The 22035-nt window shown below is 34.9% G+C and overlaps 1 protein-coding gene across 7 annotated transcripts in view; it reads right to left on the bottom strand.

Moving 5' to 3' along the window:
• RNF111 (ring finger protein 111) overlaps positions 1 to 22035 on the bottom strand; it is an 84178-nt gene that overhangs the window by 15269 nt on the left and 46874 nt on the right. For 5 of the 7 annotated variants that reach the window (XM_040226628.1, XM_040226631.1, XM_040226633.1 and 2 more), the window contains exons 3-7: positions 20687 to 20813; positions 17856 to 18019; positions 14552 to 14746; positions 6918 to 7237; positions 3059 to 3320 (exon numbers count right to left, since the gene is read on the bottom strand). In XM_040226628.1, coding sequence (XP_040082562.1) covers positions 3059 to 3320; positions 6918 to 7237; positions 14552 to 14746; positions 17856 to 18019; positions 20687 to 20813 — 1068 coding nt within the window. The remainder of the gene's footprint in view (positions 1 to 3058; positions 3321 to 6917; positions 7238 to 14551; positions 14747 to 17855; positions 18020 to 20686; positions 20814 to 22035) is intronic. The other 2 variants (XM_040226630.1, XM_040226634.1) reach the window with 1 other exon arrangement.

Genomic DNA, 22035 nt, shown 5'->3' with positions numbered 1-22035 from the left:
AATTAATTACCATCAATAGTACATGAGAGTTCCTGACTAATTACATTGTCACATTTTTTACATGCTAATCAGAAAAAAATTTTGTATTCATTAATCAATTATATTTCTTCCCAGAATTATCTATTCACATTCTTAGCTTATAATTCACCTTTTTCTTATTGATTTATAAGTATTCCTTGTATACATGGGAGCTTTGTCATAAGAAAAAGTATAGTATAAACATTGTCACAGTATAAACATTTTTCCAAATTGTCTCCTGGCAATTTTACTTTGCCATAAGTGTTTTGCTTTTGTAAAATCAAATGTAAAAATTATATATTTATAAACACATAAATCATGTTTTCTTTCATCATTAATGGTTATATAGCACTATAGAGAGGAAAGGAACTTGCAAGTCCCAGGCACGCCTGTAAACATGTATGTTCACCACTGCACTTCTCTCCCTGCCCCATGCTATTTTTCCTGTGCTATATATTAAGTAGAGGGCATATTTGCTAGCAACTTGCCATGAAAATCAGCCTTTATCAAGATGGTTTCACCCATTTCTTCAATCTGAATCTTTATGTTGCAAAATGACTGTTGAAAGGTCCCTTAAAGGAATACTTTTCTCTCTTACTCTTAAGAGATAAACATCAGTTTGAGGTCTAAAAGTAAGTTTGTCTCCTCTGTGGATTTCAGCCCTAATTTCATTTTATTTGTAAGATTTTCTTGGTAGCCTGGTATGGAGCCATAGCATTTCTCTAGTTTCATTACAGAAAGATTACCTTCAATTTTTAATTGCTTTGATTCGTACAGCAGGGGTTAAAGTTAGGTAACCACAGACTCATTCAGCCGTACTTCAAAGGAAAACATGTTAGCATATATTTAAAGGAAACTTTCACTGAGCTCAATTTAAGTTGTGAGACATATTTTTAAACTAATTTTCTAAAAGTTGTATTTTCAAATCAGTGTTTTACTCTAAGAAGTCACAAAGCTCAGTACTTCTTAGTCATCAAAAAAGAAGTCACTAAGTTCTCTAACTGTTAACTATTCTTCCTCAAATTTAGAGCATTTTGCCCAGTTTCACAGCAAGGTTCTCTAACTCTATAAATTATTATATCACAAAATGCTAAAGTTTTGCTTTGGAATGAATCAATTTATTTAACCCTTCATTAATGATTTTTCAACTTTACTGAGGTATACTGAGGTATAATTAACAATTAAAACAATATATCTAAAGTGTATAATATGATAATTTGAAATGACTACCACAATCAGTTTAATTAACATATACATCACCTCACATAGTTGCCAATTTTTGTGTGTGGTGAAAACGTCAGCCATCATTATAATGCACTGTTTATCTAAACTAAATAATTACTAATCATTGTATAAAGGTGATATATTCTGCATTCCCACAGACCATTTCCCTTCTTCTCTGTATTATGTGTTCTTGCCAGTAAAAATAAACAGACAAACAAAATTGTTCTTGATATTGTTTCTTAAAAGTTTAGCATGTCACTTTAACCCAGCAATCTCAATCCTAGAAGTTGTCCTACAGACTAGTAGAAAACTACAAATAATTTAAATGTTCATCAACTGAGGACTAATTAAATATACAATGGAATATTATGAGGATATTAAAAACAATGAGCTAGAATTTTATATTTTACAAAAATCTAAGACATATTGTTAAATTTTTTAAAAATGAAAAAGAGGGAAATACTGTTTGATATGATCCCTTTTTTTTAAAAAAAAAAAAGAAGAGATATGTCATAATAAGAGATGTGTCATAATAACATGTGCAGAGAAAGAAAATTTCTGAAAGTGTTTATAATGAACTATAAAACAGCTGCTACCACTGCGGTATTGGGATTAGTGGGAAGAATGGAGAAGGACTTTTAACTTCTTATTTTATATTATTCTGATTTGAATTTCTTAAGGTGTACACAAGTTACTTTTATGATAAAAAGAAAACATTAATTTTTTAGATTAGGATATAAAAAAGCAAAGGATACACTTATAAATTGCTTCAGTATATTATTTTTAAAGAAGAGGGGGAGAAAACCACACATTTTGAATTTCCAATAAAAGATGATAAATGAAAGATGAATATCAACAACTATTACAGAACAGCCTGCACATCCTTCCAGCATTCACACACGGAATTCGTCCACTAGTTAATGCTTTGCAAAAACTTGCACTCTTGAAAAGATAAATGATGTATCACCAGATTTCACTGTGCAAATTCTGGGTTGACTCTAGCTGTATATGCAGGACACAGATTTTTGAAATTATAGGACTGGAATTCTAAGAAGATAAATAACTGAACATTATCCCTCGTATGTAATCAGGGGACAAAAGCAAATTTCTTTGCCAATGTTTTGCTTTACTCCTGACATGAATTTTCAGTGCTTTTTTAAAAAATCAAAATATTTAATAAGTTTCCATCTGATTATTAGCCTATGATTTAACAAAGCAATAAATACACAGCCTAAGGTTATTTCTCATTTCTTGTATCTTATAGATTTCAATTTCTTAGAAAAGTCATATCTGATTCTATTTTAATTGCTTGCATGAAAAGAGGACAGATAACCTTTCTACAATTGGCTTTCTGTCAAGGAATTTTCTCCTGTATCTCAGTTAAGTTTCAGAATTCTTAAAAGTTTACTTTCCTATGCATAGAAACAACTACTAAACCTTCCAATTTCTTTTTAATACTAAAGGATAAATATAAATTCCTTAGAATTTCCTTTTATAGGAATCTAAAGTGCCATTCAATGTACTTCTAATAGACAGATATTAAAACATAAATGTTAAAATGTATATCAGACAAATATGATACTTTTTATTATTTTCCCAGACCTTTTAAAACAACATCTGCCATTTTTGCTTAAGAAGACCGCTTTAGGTATATGAGGTGAAGGAAGGATGAAATGGGAAAAATACACTCCACTTTTTGGTCAAGGAAATACTAGAAATTTATAAATTAGAATTACTGAAAGGTTATTAAATGGAGGAGAGTACAATGCTTCATTTATGTGCCTCTAAGTTCTTTGCCTATTAAATTTATACTTACAAGGAGGTGGCATATAATGTCGACAAGATGACAGTGAGGCTTGTGGAGGGGGCTGGGGCTGGGGCTGGGCAACCATGCTTGATCCATAACCATCTATTGATAATGGCTGACTCGGGGCAGCGGCAGCAGCAGCCTGATGGCCAAAGATTGCAGCTCGGGAAGAAGAAACAGGACAGCAGGGGTCAAATGCAGATGCTCCATGAAAACCAGCACTTCCATGACTTCTGATACCACTGCTGCTCAGGTCTACTGGCAATGCCTGCTGTATAAAGAGGAACTATGTTTTATCTTTCTAAAATTTGGTCAAAACATTGTTTATGGTATACTGTAAAAGTACTCAATGTAATCTAGAAAAATAGAATCAATAAATTTGAAACTGGTAAAATTTTGAGTGTGAAGACCTACTGAGCACCAAAATATACTATGTGTATCTTGGACTGTAAAAATTATAGTGCTTATCCACTTAAAAACTATAATCAATTTTAAATAACCAAGCATGTGATAGTGCTTGAACAAAAGTTAATGTATTATTTTAAGATCTGTTTATCTTCCATATACTAGGTCTTAAGAGAAAAACTTTTAAATCATACTTCGATATCCTCCTTTACACCAAACTCTTCACTGGTAATTTAGGACTCCTTCAGAAAACATATAATCATGCCACTGAAAACATTTAAGGTTTCAGGTAAAAATCTGTCTCATTTTTAAACTGTACATAGCAAGGATTCAACTAAAACTCAAATAGTGAAACATCCAAGATAACAAAGGGTCTAAGATTATTCAAGCTAAAACCATTAGTTAGCTTTGCCTCACAACCTTTTTCACTTAAAAAATATTAAGCCATGATTACTTTTATTAGTAAGGTAATTTTAGGAAAGGATCATTTACCAAGTTGAAAAATCAAAGAGTCTAAATTCCATCCCTACTACAGCACTTTGAAAAGTCCTAAGGAAAACACTTTACCTTCTACTCTAGAGCAGATAACAGAAACAGAATTGCTTCTTTATAGTCTTAAGTATTTTAAGTATAAGCCTTTGCTTAGTGTTCAGTACAGCTGCAATTTTTAAAATATGATTAAAGAAAATGAAGATGTTATATACAGAATCATATGTAGGGATTGTTGACTACTGAAAGCTGACGGGCTAGAGGTGAAGAAAGCTAGGGTAATGCATTTATTAGAGGCCCAGGTCACTCAGTCCAGTGAGGAACCATAGCGGTCTTAGTATATTTTAAAAATTTATTTTATTATTATTATTTTTAGAGACAGAGTGGTCTTTGTGGTTTCAATGGCCACCCTGTTCAGAGGATAATAGAAACATAAGAAACTCTGGATATTAAAAGGGAAGGAAGAGGATGGTACAGAATGAGGGAAGGACAATAGAACTACTTTCCTCTTGTATATTACGTGTCTACAATCAATTAAGTAAATGTCTGACGTCTTTCTTCTGAGTTGGCAAATACAATATCAGCTTCTAATTTGAATAAGGTTTAAGAACAATATTTTAAGATTGTGAATTATTACTGATGACTCAAATCCTTTGTGTATTTCCTATTTAGGTTAAAATTTGGCAAATGGACTGGAATATTAACATACTAGGAAGGTGAGCAAATTTCCTATCTTCTTCTCCAGTCAGTGATTAAGAAAACTCTCGAAGTGTGAGTAAAGTAGGGTGAAGGTCCTCGTAGAAGCAACCGAGGGTAAAGTTAACAGTAGAGAATAAAAAGAGGGAAAAAACCAACAGAGAGAACCCTCTTCTTCACAATTCCAAGAGTTCACTCAATTCTTCTTCTAGAAGGAAAAGAGGGGTTAAGCAAGATGGTACAGAAATAGCAAATATTACTTTTTTGTTGTTCAGTCACTAAGTCCTTGCGACCCCATGGACTGTAGCCCACCAGGCTCCTCTGTCAACTGGATTTCCCAAGCAAGAATACTGGGGTAGGTTGCCATTTCTTTCTCCAGGGGATCTTCCTGAAGGGAAGGCCAAGAATGCTGGAGTGGGTAGGCTATCCCTTTTCCCGCGGATGTGCCCAACCCAGGAATCAAACCAGGGTCTCCAGCATTGCAGGCAGATTCTTTACCAACTAGGCTATCAGGGAAGCCTTTTACATCATAAATAATGCATAAAACTAATTAAACTATTCTATCAAAAGAGAAAGCTACACCCAAAGGAGTAGTATGATAGAGTCAAGTGACTACTAAAACTTCTCTGTTAAGACTAATCCTCCCCAATCTTTCTCTGCCTATCTACAGTTTGACAATCATGAGACACCGCACAATTATAAATTCTAAGATCAATCTCCTTCTCCTCAGCTTCCTACTATGTCCACACAGGTCTCAAATGTAGACTATATGAGGATATCTCATGTACATCTGGTTAATTTCAGGGTCCTACAAAGAGCTACACGAATCTCAAACTGTTCGTATCTCCAAAACCTCACTCTTTAGCTTCATATCCATTATCACTATTGAATGCCTGATCCTGCTGATTTTCCTCAAGGTTTGTATATAGTCCAAATACTTCTACTTAGAGATAGATGTTAGAGAAGATCTCTTGGAGAAGGAAACGGCAACCCACTCCGGTATTCTTGCCCGGAGAATTCTGTGGACAGAGGAGCCCAGCAGGCTACAGTCCACGGGGTCACAAAAAGTCGGACACAACTGAGCAACTAACACTTGAGAGAGAGACAGATCCGTAGGTTACACCTATATTTGACATAAAACAAAAAAAGAGATTCTACCTATAATTAAGTCACTCAGGTTGCTTTTCTAGGCCCAAAAGGTAGAACAGGTGTAGTCAACCAACAGATGTTAGTACTTAAAACTGCTGTTACCAGAGCCAAAACATCAGCTAAAATCTCTTTAATCACATTTCCTACTAAACCCTTTCCATATTTTTTATATCAGCAGCTAGTTTCTTCTTCTTAAGGGAACACTTCACTTTCTTAATTTTAATTTGTCAGAACCAGAAGAGATAATCAGCAAAAATTTAAAAGACGAAGCAAGTAAAGTACTTGAGGAAAGAGGAGAGGGTACAGTGGAGCAGTTACTCTGAATTTCACTTTAACTTTTTCAAGCCCATTTTTTTTAACACATGTGTCACTTACCATTTTATATTACCCATTTTGTTTTTTAAAGTATGCACCACCCAGGTTTACATCACAATTATATACAGAAACAACACAGCAAAAGTTAAAATAGCACATAATACCTTCCTTTATTTACTCCATGTGATCACCAATACGAATTTAACATTATTGACATTTTAAGTACTCACTAATATCATCAACCAATTTACTTAATTAGCAAAAAAATATTACTGATAATTTTTTCTGCTGATATTTCAATTTCCCAGAAACTAAAAATCTAATCTGCTCCTGCGAAACAAGAGGTTCCTCCCTGTATGGTTTTGCAGCTGAGAAGTCTGTTTATTTCTAGATGAATGGAGATTACCAGGAGGCTCCAGAAGAGGAGGTAGAGGAGGAAAAAACTGGGAGAATTCCCCAATTTCTCATGAATGAGGCTGACACTGCAGTTTCAACACCTTTGTTTGAAATGAAATCCTAAACATTAAATCCACTTATATTTAAGTAAAAACACTGAAAAACATTCCAGAATAAAAAATAGTATCCAACTATCCACATCCCTGGTCCCCTCAATTGGTTGCAATCATTTAAAACATGAGAAAATCCTAAATACTTAATCTAAAAAAAAAAAAATCACAGATCATTAAATTACGCCACTCTTGCAGGGGCAAAAAGAATGACTTATTTGGTACATAAACTTTATCATTAGATTTTTTTTCTCCAGCAAGAACTGCAATTTTAAAAAATTAAGAAGAACTCATCAAATTCCACATACCTGGTCATGGTAGCTGGTACTAGAAGTACTATTTGCTCCACAAGGTGGTTGTACTTGTGGAGGTCTTTCCACAGGACAAGTAGGATCACTAAAGGAAGGAGAAACTGGGACAGCTGGGTGGGGAGTATGATGGTGGTGGTGATGATGCTGAAAATGGTGGCCATGCTGCTGAAAGCAACTTGTGTGTGGATGTCCTAACGCATGGTGATTCTGCGATGACCCTCCACAGGGCGAGTGCTGGGGACAGCAGGACGGTAACCTAGGCATTGCAGGAGGGCCAGTTTCTGTTACAGCATTAGACGCAGTTCTCCTCGAGTCATCTTGAAATGAAAAAATGCACATATCAATTAAATGATCAAGTATCACTGTGTAAAAAATACGTGTGTGTGCTTATCTGCTCAGTCATGTCTGACTCTTCACAACCCCATGGACTGCAGTCCACCAGGCTTCTCTGTCCATGGGATTCTCCAGGGAAGAATACTGGATGGAGTAAGGTAGCCATTCCCTTCTCCAGAGGATCTTCCTGACCCATGGACCAATCTGGGTCTCCTACATTGCAGGCAGATTCTTTACCAACTGAGCAACCTTGTGTATAAATGTGTATAAATAGGTGAATAATAAGTGATTAGTGAATTCAAGTATCTGGAAATAATAATGTGATATAATCACCTTCTTAACATGTATATAATTTTAGGCAGTGGTCTTCACTGGGATTTTCTTCCAAGCTTCAAAAGGCTTGTATTTACCATGACATTTAAATATGGCAATAAATCACCTTTTCCTAGGTCATGATAAATTATTAGTTTTTAAAAATAAATTATTAGTTTTAAATTGCATTTTAAAAACTCCAAAGTATCATGGGAGTCCTTCCATTATATACAACAAATACTCTTAATACTATAAATCATTCCTATATAATGAAGACTACTATGTCACACTTCTTAAAATCTTAACTTCTAAAAGATATAACCATCCAACTCAGCATTTCTGGCTAAGTCTTACTAACTTCCAATTTTTTTCCCTTTCTCTGATCTCTAACCTCAAACCCAGTAGAACAAAAGAAATGATAAGATTCTACCTGGTTGAAAATTAAAAGTCTCCTGTAATAATTTTGTGAATCAAAGTTGAATAGTGGGACAAAAGCATGAAGTCAGATGGGCTTAAATTCTAATCCTGAGCCTGTTTAATTTGAGTAATGAGACCTTAAGAAAGTTATTCAATCTCTTTCTCACCTATTAAATGTAGCAGTAACTATCCTGCATGGTTGCTCTTAGAAAAGATAATAATCTTCTAGGTACAAAACATCTGAGTCCTAATTATGCTCTGTTGCACGCCCAGAGTTACTTTGAAGGTACATTCTTCCAGGCCAGAAGAAAAGCAAATGTGTCCCCAGAAGGTTTATCCTAGTGTTTCAAACTCTTCTAAGAAAAAGCACCCTTTCCTCAAACTATATATGTGCAAATTTTAAAAAGAAAAAAATGGAGATACATTTTTTACTTAAAAAATAAAAATTAGAGGAATAGAAAACCCAAAGCCTTGTCCTTCCTTTCCCCCACATGAATCATGAGGCATCTCCTCAGAATTCTTACGATTCTAGAGTACACCTGTGTTCCAGCCATATTTCTAGAATAACCAATACCAGGGATACCCTACTCCTATTTGGCTCACAATACAAAGCTATTCTCTTCTGGGTCAATGTACCAATTAGGAATCTTATAGTTATTTATAAACAATACAAAAAATCCAACCAAAACTGGCTGAAACAATGAAGGGAATTTACAGACTCACATGAATGAATCTGGGTGGCTCTGACTGATGACACCTCCCTGTAATTCTCCAGGGTCTGCCCTCCTATACATGTCCTATTCTGCTGTTGCTGAGTCTCTTCTGGGCAAACCTAAACTCTTCCTAAACCCTATTAGGCGGTATCTCTATTCTAAATCTCTGAATATTGTTTTTTTTTTCCCCCTCAAGTTCCTATTCTGGCCTATTTGGGCTAATTTCCTGAGCCCTTTTGTATGGATTCTTAACCTGAGAACCAGAATTCAGGAGTCTGTAAACTCAGATAGAAAGGAATTACACTAATCTCTAGTAGCCTCCTGGAATTAATACTACCTTGTTATCACAAGTTGAGAGGTTAAATACCACAAGTAATTTGTAACAAAAACAAAAAAGATAAAAAGTCAACAAGTTGTTCACTTTTAAAACATAAGTGATAGCATATTCAAAGTCAGTTGGATAACTACATCCCTTTCATTCATTTGCATTTCAAATTTCTTGAGTAACCTGGATAGAATCACAACTGGCATACTAGAAACTGACTATGATCAACAGCTATCTTAGTTATGCTGAATCAAAAGTAGCTATTTTCTATAGGCTGTAATATTTATAGCAATATCATTATTATCCGATCTTCACTTCCTACAACATTTCTGGGGTTATATCTCTGTCTCCATGTCAAAATGTTACACAAGTAAATGTCATTTATTATGTGTTACTTCAGAAAAGAAAATCAAAAACCTTTAGGACACTAAATCCATTCAGTGGATGGACTAAATGACCTTCATGGTTCCTTCCAACTGTGACACATTAATTTTACAAATCGAAAAACTCTAAGACTCAGGAGATGAGTCTGTAACCAGAGCAAGAGACCTAGGGACTGTATGACCAAAGTGATAGATACAACATTTATCTGTTTAAAAATGACTTGCCCTCTTGGTGTTCAATTATTACAAAAACAGAGGTCAGAGTGAGAGAAGAGGAAGCACAGTAACTATAATATCCTTAAGGCTGAATATATATTTAAGGGGTTAAATGATTAACAGTATGCCCCTCAAAAGAGGACTGACCTTATAGCTCTACTTCTTAGGGTACAGTTTTGACTTCCAATTAAATTAATATCTGTTTTCCTACAGTCCAGAAGCTATCTGTTGCTCAAACAAGGTAGAAATCCAAAGTAAAGACAACTGAATCTCCTGTTGTTCAAGAGTTAATAACCAAAGAAAATTGCCAGAGCAGAGTGAAATACAAAGATATCTGATTAAGTAAATAAACCCTGCCCTTTTTAAAAATTAAAATTAGCCTACTGAGTGTCCACTAAAAATAGATCATCACAAATCTACATCAGAGAAATTAACTCTACATCACAGTGACATCAAGCTGGTTAAAGTATTTTTACTGTAATTCAAGGAAGAATACTGAGATGTACTCATGCATTTATTGATTTATTTGGCAAGTCTTACATATAATAATAACATGGCTAAGGATCTATAAAGATACTGGAAAATACAACAGTAAAAAGGAAAGTCTTGATCATTAAAATAATTTAGGGATATTGTCTGCTTTTGTTGTTTTAGCTCTAGCAACTAGAAACAAACTACAACATAGGTAGATCAATAAGCATTTGCTAAATTTAAGCTAACCTCGCAAGGGAAAAGAGGCATGCCTGCATGGGAGCAACTTAGTGCTAAAAAAAGGAAGACTTGATCTTTGGTCTTCAAGGAGCTCATCATCAAGCACAGAGAAAATTTAAAAAGAAATCAACCAGTATTGTAACAGAAGCACTGGGTTCTAGTACAGTATAGAGCAACACTGTCCTCCAAGGAGTATCCAGCAACAACTGGGGATACTTTTGACTCTCACAACTGGAGGGGAGGGGGCACTAATGGTTATTCAGTGGGTGGAAGCGAAGAAGGATGCTAAATATCCTACAATGCACAGGAGAGCCTGCCCGCCCCTACAGGAACTGTCCAGCCCAAAGACAAGAGTACCAAGGTTGAGATATCCTGGCATAAAGAAGAATATAGTGCACGGGGATGATCCAGAGAGATGATATGGGGTGGGAGGTGGGAGTGGGGTTCATGTTTGGGAACTCATGTACACCTGTGGTGGATTCATGTCAATGTATGGCAAAACCAACACAGTATTGTAAAGTAAAATAAAGTAAAAATAAAAATTAAAAAAAAAAAACATTGATTTTGAGAATTAAGAAAAAATAAAATAAAATCAGTTGTTTGAAAAGCTAAAAAAAAAAAAAGAATACAGGATTCAAGCTAGACTTTGTAGGTCTGAATTCTGGCTCTACTGTCATATAACCTTAGATAAGTTACTTCACCTGCAAAATGAGAATAATCAGAATCTGTCTCATGGGGCTTCCCTGGTTATTACAAAAGTCAGAGCTACTATAAATAATTAACCAATATTATGAGTTCAACAGGTGTTAGCTATTATTATCCGCTACAATTGTTAGCTCTTTTTATGTTGTGTTCCCAGTGTCTAGAACAGTGCCTGATACATAGCATGCAATCAATAAATAGTTTGCTGAATAAACGAATACACAAGATATGTACGCATACGCTAGGAACACATTGAGAAATCATACAGATGACAAGCTGACTGGAGGCATGCTGAGTTTGAGGTGATTGCAGAATGGCCCAGAGGAGAGGAAGCTGGATATGAAAGTTTAAAACAAGGAGAGCACTCTGGAAGCACAAAATGGTGAGTCATTGACTACTGGTGGCAGGTGAAAACACCTACACTTATGAGATGGATCAGTGAAAAAAAGGGATGAGAATAGAGTTCTAGGAGAAAAGAAGATGAGAAGAAAATTTACTGCCAGATTTTAAACATCATGTTTGTTTTAAAAGGAGTCAAAGTTAAATGAAGGAGTTTAAGGTGAAGAAGATCCCTTAGGTGTACACAGACTTAACACAAATGCACATGTACATGTATGAAAGGAATGAAACCAGCACAGATGCTGAACACACAGGCAAGATTAAAACAAGGTCAAGGACACAAAAAAGGATAGCATGAAGAGCATAGATAAAGAAACTGGAAGCTACAGGAAGGGAGTTAAGAGACCAGCAGTTAGGAGATCTGGATAGGTATAAACATACAAAAGTTTTTATTAAAGGGGCTGGAAGTTACAAATATTCATGCATGAGAACCTTCATTTATTTTTTTAATCCTCCTTCCACCCCCAGAAATAAGAATCTTAAGGAAAATAAGACAATTTTGGAATAGACACTGAGGGGAAGGAAAGGGTAGGGAACTAACTAAGGTATCATACTATCACAACTTATTACCAACAGCCCCAAGATCTGATTCCATAAATTCAGGAGGCACTGATCTGCATGGTTTTATGATTTCTATCAGCCCCATTTAGAAACCTGAATAAGAGAAAAGCTAGACGGCTCAAGTGATTCAAGGTTGGAAATACGCAAGAAGGTGCAAAGTAAAGACAGGAGGTGAAGAAAATAGGTGAATGCTATTCTACAGTCCTGGAAGGAAATGAAGCCAGCAGAACTGAATGCCCCTAATACAGTCTATTTGTATGTGCTTTTATCAGATTTATACAGAGGAACAACTTGGCCTTGAAAAAGATTCTCCTAGTCTAGAGAAATGTAACATGATTAAATCTGTCAAAAGGGCCATCATAAAAAGATAGAATAAATATCATGGAGAGGGTCCACTCATGCAATGATATTACTCCTTAATAGATTAAATGTGAATCCTAACTAAACAAGTGTGTTAAAAAAAATAAGTACATAAATAAAAGCTTTGAGATAAAGTTTTCCTGAAATAAAGTTGGGACTGTTTCAAAGTTGTCTTGAAATAAAGTTGGGACTGTTTCACATAACATCTAGTTAAACACAAGGTACAGAATGCAACCAGAAAAGAGTGTGCAGTCAATAAATGAAATAAAAGCCCATTTCACTTCTGCCTACATTTTCTTTTTCAAAAAATGCAGTATTTAAAAGATATCCCTAGGAAATCTTGTTTCCTCAAGGTTCACCTTTAGTTTCCAGGGGAGGGAGATCTAAACCAGACACAGTTTTCCAATATGCTCAACGTTAAGTTATAAGGATATAAGAATTAAACATATTATTAAAAGCAAAAAAAATAATGATATAAAATATATGGTGGTTTCATTATTAATGGTGATTAATTACTATTATTACTGGTGATAGAGGCAATCTACGACCTATAGGGTCTATGATGTCTCTGTTAGTAAACAGCAAGTTCCTATCTCTGTGCCATCATTCAGGAGAGAAAAAAGACTAGTTTAAGATCTAGTCAAACAGCTGATAGGAAAGAACCAGAGATAGCACTGCCAACTGAAACTTAAGAAATAATCTATAAGCTGAAACTATAAAATTCTCTCTTTAAAAATTTTTATTGAGATATAGTTGATTTACAATGTTGTGTCAGTTTCAGGTATTAAGTGCTCAGTTATTTACATATATATATATATTCTTTTCTGGGGCGTGGAGTGGGTGGGCTTCCCTGGTGGCTCAGATGCCTGGAGAATTCCATGGACAGAGAAAGCCTGGTGGGCTATGGTCATGAGGTCACAAAGAGTCAGACACGACTGAGCGACTAACACTTTCACACATCACTTTCACAGGTACTCTTTTTTTACATTCTCTTCCCTTATAAATTATTATAAGATATTGAGTATAGTTCCCCTGAGCTATACAGTGGGTCATTGTTGGTTATCTGTTTTATATATCAAAGTGTACATATTTTAATCCCAAACTCCTAGGGATGAAGGAGGAAACAACATGTTGCTGCAAGAAGGAAATTGTTCTAGGACTACTGAGAAGACCATCAGCTCATACTGCACATAATCAGCACCATCATATTCCCTTAACTCCCCAGAGGGCCCTTCTGGCATTTATTTTTCCCTTTTTTTAAAACTATCAAACTCTTAAAACATAAGAGTAAATCTTTGCAACCTTGGGTTAAGCAATAGCTTCTTAGACATGACACCAAAAGAATAAACAATAAAATTGGGGAAATGGACATCATCAAGCTTCTTAAAACTCCCACTCCTATTTTCAATTCTTTTGGATACGTATTTAGGAGTTGACTTTTGGGTCTTATGGTAACTCCGTGGTTAACTTTTTAAGGAACCATCAGAGTGTTTCCTATCATTTTACACTCCTACCAGATGTTAATAAAGGTTCTAATTTCTCAATATCCTTATTAACACTGGTCATCCTCTGATTTCTTTTTTCTTGTTTTTGTTTTGTTTAATTATAGGCATCCCGGTAGGAGTAAAGTGGAATTTCATTCTGGTTTTGATTTGCATTTCCCTAATAATTAATGTTTTTATGTGCTTCTTGGTCGTTTATATAAATGACCTTCTTCTTTGGGAAAATGGCTATGTACATTCTTTGCCCATTTAAAAACTGGGCTGTTTTTCTTTTTACTATTAAGCTGTGCAAGTTCTTTATATATTCTGGATACCAGATCCTTATCAAATATATGATTTTCAAATATTTTCTCCCATTCTGTTGGCTATCTTTTCACTTTCTTATAATTACCCTTAATTTACAATAATTTCAAATTTTGATCAAGTCCTATTCATTTTTTTCTTTTGTTGATTGTATTTTTGATGTCAGCCATACAATTCTCCCCCATCTCTTTCAGTTGAGCTATAATACTCTGGTAATACAGCACACAGAAACTCAAATATGAAGTCATAATCTAATTCTAATAGAGACCACTTTGTTAACATATGATGTTTATTCTAAGAATATACTCTTGCTAACACAGCTAAAATCTTAATAACAACAATTCTTTTTCTAACAAAGAGTCCCTCCCCACCCCTTTTTATTTTTTAAACATACCTCCTGTAGAAGTACCAGTCATACTATTGCTTGTGAGAGTAGTTGAAGTCTCTGACACTGTGGAGGGTTGGCTACTAGTGACAGCTGCAGCAGTGTCAGAGGCCTGCTCAGAGGTAGATGGATTTGAATTGTTAATGGAAGCGCTTGTGGTTTGTGATTCCATTCTCGCAGAAGTGGTTGGTACTACAGTAGGTTCTACAAAATACAAAATGTTTACTTAGCATTTCAAAACAAATTAGGCAACAGGTTATATTTTAATGAAAGCTAATATTTTTATAGCTATTAAACTTAAAATGTGAACCCTCTGTAAGTACAATAAATATATAGTTTAAAAAGAAAAGCTTTCATAAAATTAAATCAACATTAAAATGAAATGTTACTGTATTTTTAAACACACGTGTGCATATTCCAATAATTCAAAGGACTAACATAGTTTTTTGGGGTAAGGACCATGCAAGTTTTCTGATCACAGAAAGGTAAAGGAAAAGTCCCTCTGCTCTGTTCACACACACTGTCACAGGCTGTTAGAACAACACACAAATTGTACTTTCTCTGGTACCTATGGATTTTAGAGTCAAGCGGTTTGGATAGAAATTCTGATTTCACCACTGACAGATTGATCCAGGAGAAATTATTCAACTACTCTCCATTCCTCATCTACAGAACTAGTAAAGTACAAAATTTTCATCATAAAACTGTTGTTAGGATGAACAGAGATCACACATATGAAGTACTTATAAATGATGCTTTACAAATGGAAGTTATTTAATAAACATTAGCTGTGATTTTCAATATGTTTTAACTTTTCACATGTCTTTTTGTATGTTTTCCCCCGATTTTTTTGCAGATATTTTTATCAGTGCTTTCTAATAAAAATTAAAGTTTCTGTAGTAGAAATTGAAAGAAATTTCAGGTAGACTTTAACTTATGAATGAGTTCTATTTTAGACTCTAATTGTTACATGACTTTAATAATCAATAATGGGAATAAATCTGTCCAAAGCATAGTCACAATAATTAGACTTGCAAAGAAGATATTTAAAAATGATACAGAATAGAATGTGAAGACAACCATTCTATACAATACAGTACAGAAGACTGATTAGTGAAACACAAATAGTGCCTGTTAGTCTATATGGAACCCTATACTTCATTTGCTTAAAGAAATATATTTGCCTAAACATAAAAGGGAGAGGAAGGAACTTCTGTTTATTTGCCAATAGTTTATCTCAGTTTCTCAATCAGAGGTATTGACTTTTTTGGTTGAATAATTCTGGACTGGAGGTGGGAGTGGCTTAGAGGTGGGCTGTCCTTTGCATCATAAGATGTTTAACAGCACCTCTGGCCTCCAGTAGATGTTAGTAGCACTCTCCCTCCACTCTGAGAATCAAAAGTGTATAGATACTGCCAAATGTCTCCAGGCACACAAAACGGTCACCAGGTAAGAACCACTGTTCTAACTAAACTTATGTTTTAGATTTGCTTTTAGTAAGATGGAAGCCTTACCCTGAGAGAAGGGAGTCTGTCTACTAATCACTGGAATACTTTTAACATAAAAGTATTCTGTTTGAACTAAATTCAAGTGGATGAAAAAGTTACTTAGATGGCAGGTGTCATCTAAGTTTCCAAAAGAGTCATCAATTTTAACTGGATAATCTTTAATAAATCCCTATTATATTAACCATTTCTTACAGATGATTAATGGTACTTCCAAAATAAAAACCAAGACATTGTTAACTGAAATGTAGACATTGCAAAGAAATTCTCTCTTCATAAACACCTTAACTCCAAAGTACTGGTACTCTGAAAGTTATGATCATCCAAACTGCAACAGCCAATATTAGAGTTGATTTCACAAGGCCCCTAACTCTTCTGACCTAGAAAATGTATTCTTCATCTAATTTATAGCTAATTGCCAAAACTAATGGGCTTCCCTTCTGGCTCAGATGGTAAAGAATCCAATCCATATATAGCTTACCAAATATTAAGGACATATGATTGAGGGCTTCTTTTTATTTTTTATTGGAGTATGGTTGCTTTACAATGTTGTATTAGCTCCTACTATACAGCAAAATGTATCAGCCATACATATACATATATCTCCTCCCTTCTGGACTTCCTTTCCATTCAGGTTACCACAGTTCATTAAGCAGAGTTCCCAACCATTTCCTTCCAAGATGTAACTATCAGTATCTGAAGATAATTCTCAATTTGAGGGAAAATTCACAAATGTATTCATATATTCATACCTGCTTACCGCATTTCCTAACCTCTGCTTTCCAACTCTAGCATTGTTTCCTCAGTTACTTGGATGTAGCTGTATGTAAGCCAAAGAAGTGAAGTGTAAGTCTTAGTCGCTCAGGCATATCCAACTCTTTGCAACCCCATGGTCTGTCCATGGAATTCTCTAGGCAAGAACACTGGAGTAGGTTGCCATTCCCTTCTCCAGGGGATCTTCCTGTCCCAGGGATTGAACAGGGTCTCCTGCATTGCAGGCAGGTATTTTACCATCTGAGCTACAGAAGCCCTGTAAGCCAAAACGAAACGCTAAAGCTAAGCAGCACACAAAGTAACCATATTATTACACTGAAAGATAACGTAACTTATAAAAGCAAATTCAACATTTCAAATAACTAGTATTAATCATTTAAACTCAGTTACACTGCTTTTCTGTTCTGTATTTTAAAACTGTTGTTTCGATTTTTCACAGTAAAGTATGACAGCAATATTGTAAACAAAGTAACACATAAGTCTGAGAATAGATCAAACTACCACTTGTAAAAATAATTTTTTCTAAGAAAACAACTACCAAGCAGTGAAACAATAACCAGAAAGAACTTTTAGACACAACTTAGAAACTGGGGTTATATTATCAATTGAAAAATAACATTAGGATATCTGCCAACTTCTCTGTAATTTAATATTATTGACATATTATTATTATTACCAATAATATGTAGCAATAAGAGTTTCTAACATATTAAGATATTTCATTTTACTAAACTGTCTTCATAATTTCACACTGCTAGTAATGGCAACCCACTCCAGTACTCTTGCCTGGAAAATCCCATGGACGGAGGAGCCTGGTAGGCTGCAGTCCATGGGGTCACTAAGAGTTCGGCACTACTGAGCAACTTCCCTTTCACTTTTCACTTTCATGCATTGGAGAAGGCAATAGCAACCCACTCCAGTATTCTTGCCTGGAGAATCCCAGGGACGGGGGAGCCTAGTGGGCTGCCATCTATGGGGTCGCACAAAGTTGGACACAACTGAAGTGACCTAGCAGCAGCAGCACTCCAACTTACCATCTTCATCAACAGTAAGGTCCACAACTTCTGCTGCATTCTGCCTCAAGGGCTGTATAACAGTAGACATTCTATTGCGGTTCCGTGGCTCCTGTGGTCGACTTGTATGAGAACTTGAACCTTGGTTCCAGTGAGATCTGTTGTGTCCAAGGGTTGACCGAGACCTAAATAACAAAATTTTTAGTCACCTAAGAAATCATAAGCCTTTCTTACAAAATAAGTTGTGAAATTCTTCATGCAAGAATTCTCCAGAGAGATAATCACAATAGATATTTAAATTATGACTAGCATAATGCCAAGCACTCAATAAACATCTGCTGAATTAAATATTTAATAAATGTTCACCAACCAACTGACCTAAGAAAACAAAAAATATGTTAGGCCTATCATTGGTATAAAAATATAGGATTCTGTTTCAAGAATGCTACTCTCTTTTCAAGGTGTACTTTGAACAGTCACCTGGGTTATAATCAATCATTTACATTTTATGTTAACACCTGAATTATTCACCATAGATATAGTAACAAAAATATCAACACCCTAAACATTTAATAACATTCACATGATCTTCAGCTTTGGGAGTCCAGAACCAAGTTGTTTCTGGGACTGTCCTAAAAGAGATTTGAAGTACTAGAGAGATTTCTTGCTATCAGGAGAAGTAAGGGTAGCTGTAGCTAGTTTACTGCAGCTAACTATACTTTGGCAGCTATACATAACATCATTGTTTGAGCCACTTTACGCTTTAAAGGCATATAACTACAAACCCTCAATACTGAATGCCTTTTATCATCTTTTAATTATGTGTATTGTACTAAATTACTTACAGGCATATATTTTATTATTAAAAAATTGTAAAGGATTCACTGTAATGATCTCGATTAAAGGTACAGAGACAGTATATAGAATATGCAGTTCTCAGGAACCAAGGAGAAAAAAATAAATGTTTTAGGAAGATAGAGTTTATTACAAAGTTGGTTTTTCCTCCTGCCCAAAATGAATGTAAAACTGCCTATATGCTTATATGTATCTATGTCAGCATGTATGGAAAAAAGTGAGCCAGATTCACTAACATGTAGCAGTATGTGTATGAGATTGATCACTCACAGTTCATACAGAGAAGTTCAGAGAAGAACTCCAAAGTTCAAACTGAGCTGAAAATGGCCTCAGCAATCATAGAGCCTAGAAGTTTAGAAAGAACTTCAAATTGTAAAATTAAATTTTCAAGTAGTAGGAGTATAGAGGTTAAATCCTGAGACATAGATTAAAAGAAAAAAGAAAAAAAGACAGTGTATTCCAGCAAGAATTGTACATATTAAGGCATGAGGATAAACAAATGTTTCAAGATGAAATAGTTTTAGATAAGGAGAATGATCACCATTAAAAATTCTTGAGAAACCAAGAGTCTTTGATGAAACTGAGCAGTCTATTATTTCTGATAAACTGTTAATAGCTGAAGAAACTTCCAGGTCTTTGCAGTACTTTGGTGAAAACTTCACAGGATATACTAACTCCAAATATAATGTTGAGTGAAGTACCAGCAAAAAGCCTGATGTATAAGGACAGTTTCAGAGAGGCCTTAGTGGCAATTACCAAATCCTGACACGAGGAGATCTGAAACACGGATACATTCTCTCTTAGAGAGGAAGGGCGAGGAGCCAACTGAAGTAACGAAGTTCGTGTTCTACTTAACCATAAGGAAAATGAATATGAGTAATGAGCATGTATGGCTTTTTCAAGAGCACTGTCTACCACTATGTAAATGCATTTGCTTCAATATTTAAACATCTGCATGGTAAGAAAGCTCTTCAATTCCATGAAAAAAACAGGTTCTTAGTTTCAACAATCATTATAGCTCATAATAATCAAGTTAACGTTGTATCAAGCACTATGGGCAGTCACAGGTATCAATGGCACATACCATGGAGTATCAATTTTCCTCCAAGTATGGGAAAATCATTTAAATTTAAACAAGGATATGTTATAGAGTGCTCTCTTCCATGCCATTAGAGCAGTACTCCAATGAGAAAGTGTTAAGCAGTTCAGATATGACTGCAACATGAACTTTTTTTTTTAATCAGTAACATTAAAATACATTTTAAATTCATTCTAAATTTCTAAATTCATTTTAGAATTCATTTCTAAACTCATTTCAACACAAACATTAAGGTTCATCCATAGATTAGTTTTGTGCATGAAATGAAGGTGAGGAGCAGTTCACTGCTTCCTTTACCAGTATCAAAACCATCTAAAGCCCAAAATGAATACAGTATTAGGGTCTCTCTCTCTCTTTTTTGGTCAAAGTGATTCTCAAAACGACAATGTCATTTCAATTATTTATCAAAACAAACAAGGATATCCCACTCATTTTTTATTACAGAGCTTATAACAAATTACTGAGTGAAGGACAAAAAAATTTTAAAAGAGGTTTCATACAAAGTTGTCCTAATATAAAAGCATAAACATCACTGGTATTAATGAGAGACCAGGAGTTTGTGAACTCTGAATCATAAAACAAACTCAATTTTATAAAACACCAAGTAAAATCAATATTTATCCAGAGCAATGACTCAACTCTCACTGTATATTTGGGGTGCTTAAAAAATACTGATTCCTAAGATTCTGGTTCAACTGGTCTGGGCCATGATCCAGCAACAATATGTATTTTCTAATCTTCTCAGATGAATCTAATTCAGCCTGGTTTAACAACCACATACTCACACTAGGTTTAAAAAAAAAAAAAAGTAAAACAATGAAAATATCTGCAGCACAAATGTGTCTAAATATTTATACTTAAAACTTATCAAATATACAACCAGGAATTAAAATCTTACCGATAGCTTTCCCCAACTGTTACTATCTCCACTTCACTGTCAGTTGAGGTAACATTAATTTCTTCATTGGCAGTGATCTGGGGAGTGGAGGAAGCTTCTATCACCACAACATCTTCATCAATATTTCCTAGAAAGAAGAAAATACATTTGAAGGGTATATGAGATAAAGCCCTACTGTACAGCATAGAGAACTATATTCAGTATTCTGTGATAAACCATAATGGAGAAGAAGAAAAAAAAGAATGTATATACATGGGTAATGTTATCAACTTGCCAAACAGAAGAAATGAACACAACATTGTAAGTCAACTATACTTCAATTTTAAAAATTAAGGGCATATGCCTGTCAGCTAACTTATAGACAAAAAATTTTGACAGAAATTAGTCACAAAAGTAAAAATTTCATCTGTCAAAAGTATTTAAAACCAGAATTCACCACACGTAGTGAAAAGTTACTTACTCTTTTTTAAAATTTTTATTTATTATTTATTCTTGGTTATGCTCGGTCTTCATTGATGCGTGCCGGCCTTCTCTAGTGGCAGCAAGCAGGGACTACCCTCTAGTTGCAGTGCACAGGCTTCTCACTGCGGTGGCTTTTCTTGTTGCAGAGCACAGGACTCTAGGACACGCAGGCTTCAGGAACCGTGGCATGTGGGCTCTAGAGTGCCCGCTCAGCAGTTGCGGAGCACAGGCTTATTTGCTCTGAGGCATGTGGGATCTTCCCAGACCAGGGATCGAACCCCTTGCACTGGCAGGTGGATTTTTAACCAATGGGTCACTAGGGAATTCCCTTTCTTAATCTGTACATATTCATTTTTAATTATTCTTATGATTTTTGTTTATGCTTTACAAACTTGCAGTAGTTTCCATATGAATTTGCATAATCATATAAGGACAGTAACACTGTAATATTAGGAAGTAGTCATTTAAGATCTTATGTAAGATATTCACATTTTGTAAGATATTAACCCTTTAACATATAAAATGAAGACACTACACTCTGCACACTTTCTTCAGGGTTGTTTTTATTTGTGTGGTATGGTATTTTTTAAGAAACACAGTGACTTTTTAGTTTTATGCTACAAAATCTTTAATTTTTCTGTACACAATCTTTTCTAAAGTATTCTAAGCTTGGAAAGTGTTTCCTTATCTAGAAGACATTATATTGGGTTCAGTGTGTTTCCTTAGTATTTACTTCACCTAAAACTAATTTTTACTTATGGGATTAGATAAGATTATTACTAGAATTTGGCCCTGCTAAATGAAATAATGTAGTCGTGCGCATGCACACACACACACACAGAATATGATTTCACTTGTGGGCGACTGTCTAAAGTAGTCAAAGTCAA

This window comes from Oryx dammah, unplaced genomic scaffold (genome assembly GCF_014754425.2).
Source record: "Oryx dammah isolate SB20612 unplaced genomic scaffold, SCBI_Odam_1.1 HiC_scaffold_26, whole genome shotgun sequence".
Lineage (NCBI taxonomy): Eukaryota > Metazoa > Chordata > Mammalia > Artiodactyla > Bovidae > Oryx > Oryx dammah.
Note: the sequence above shows the minus strand (reverse complement) of the source record. Positions and strands in the feature narration are given on the sequence as shown.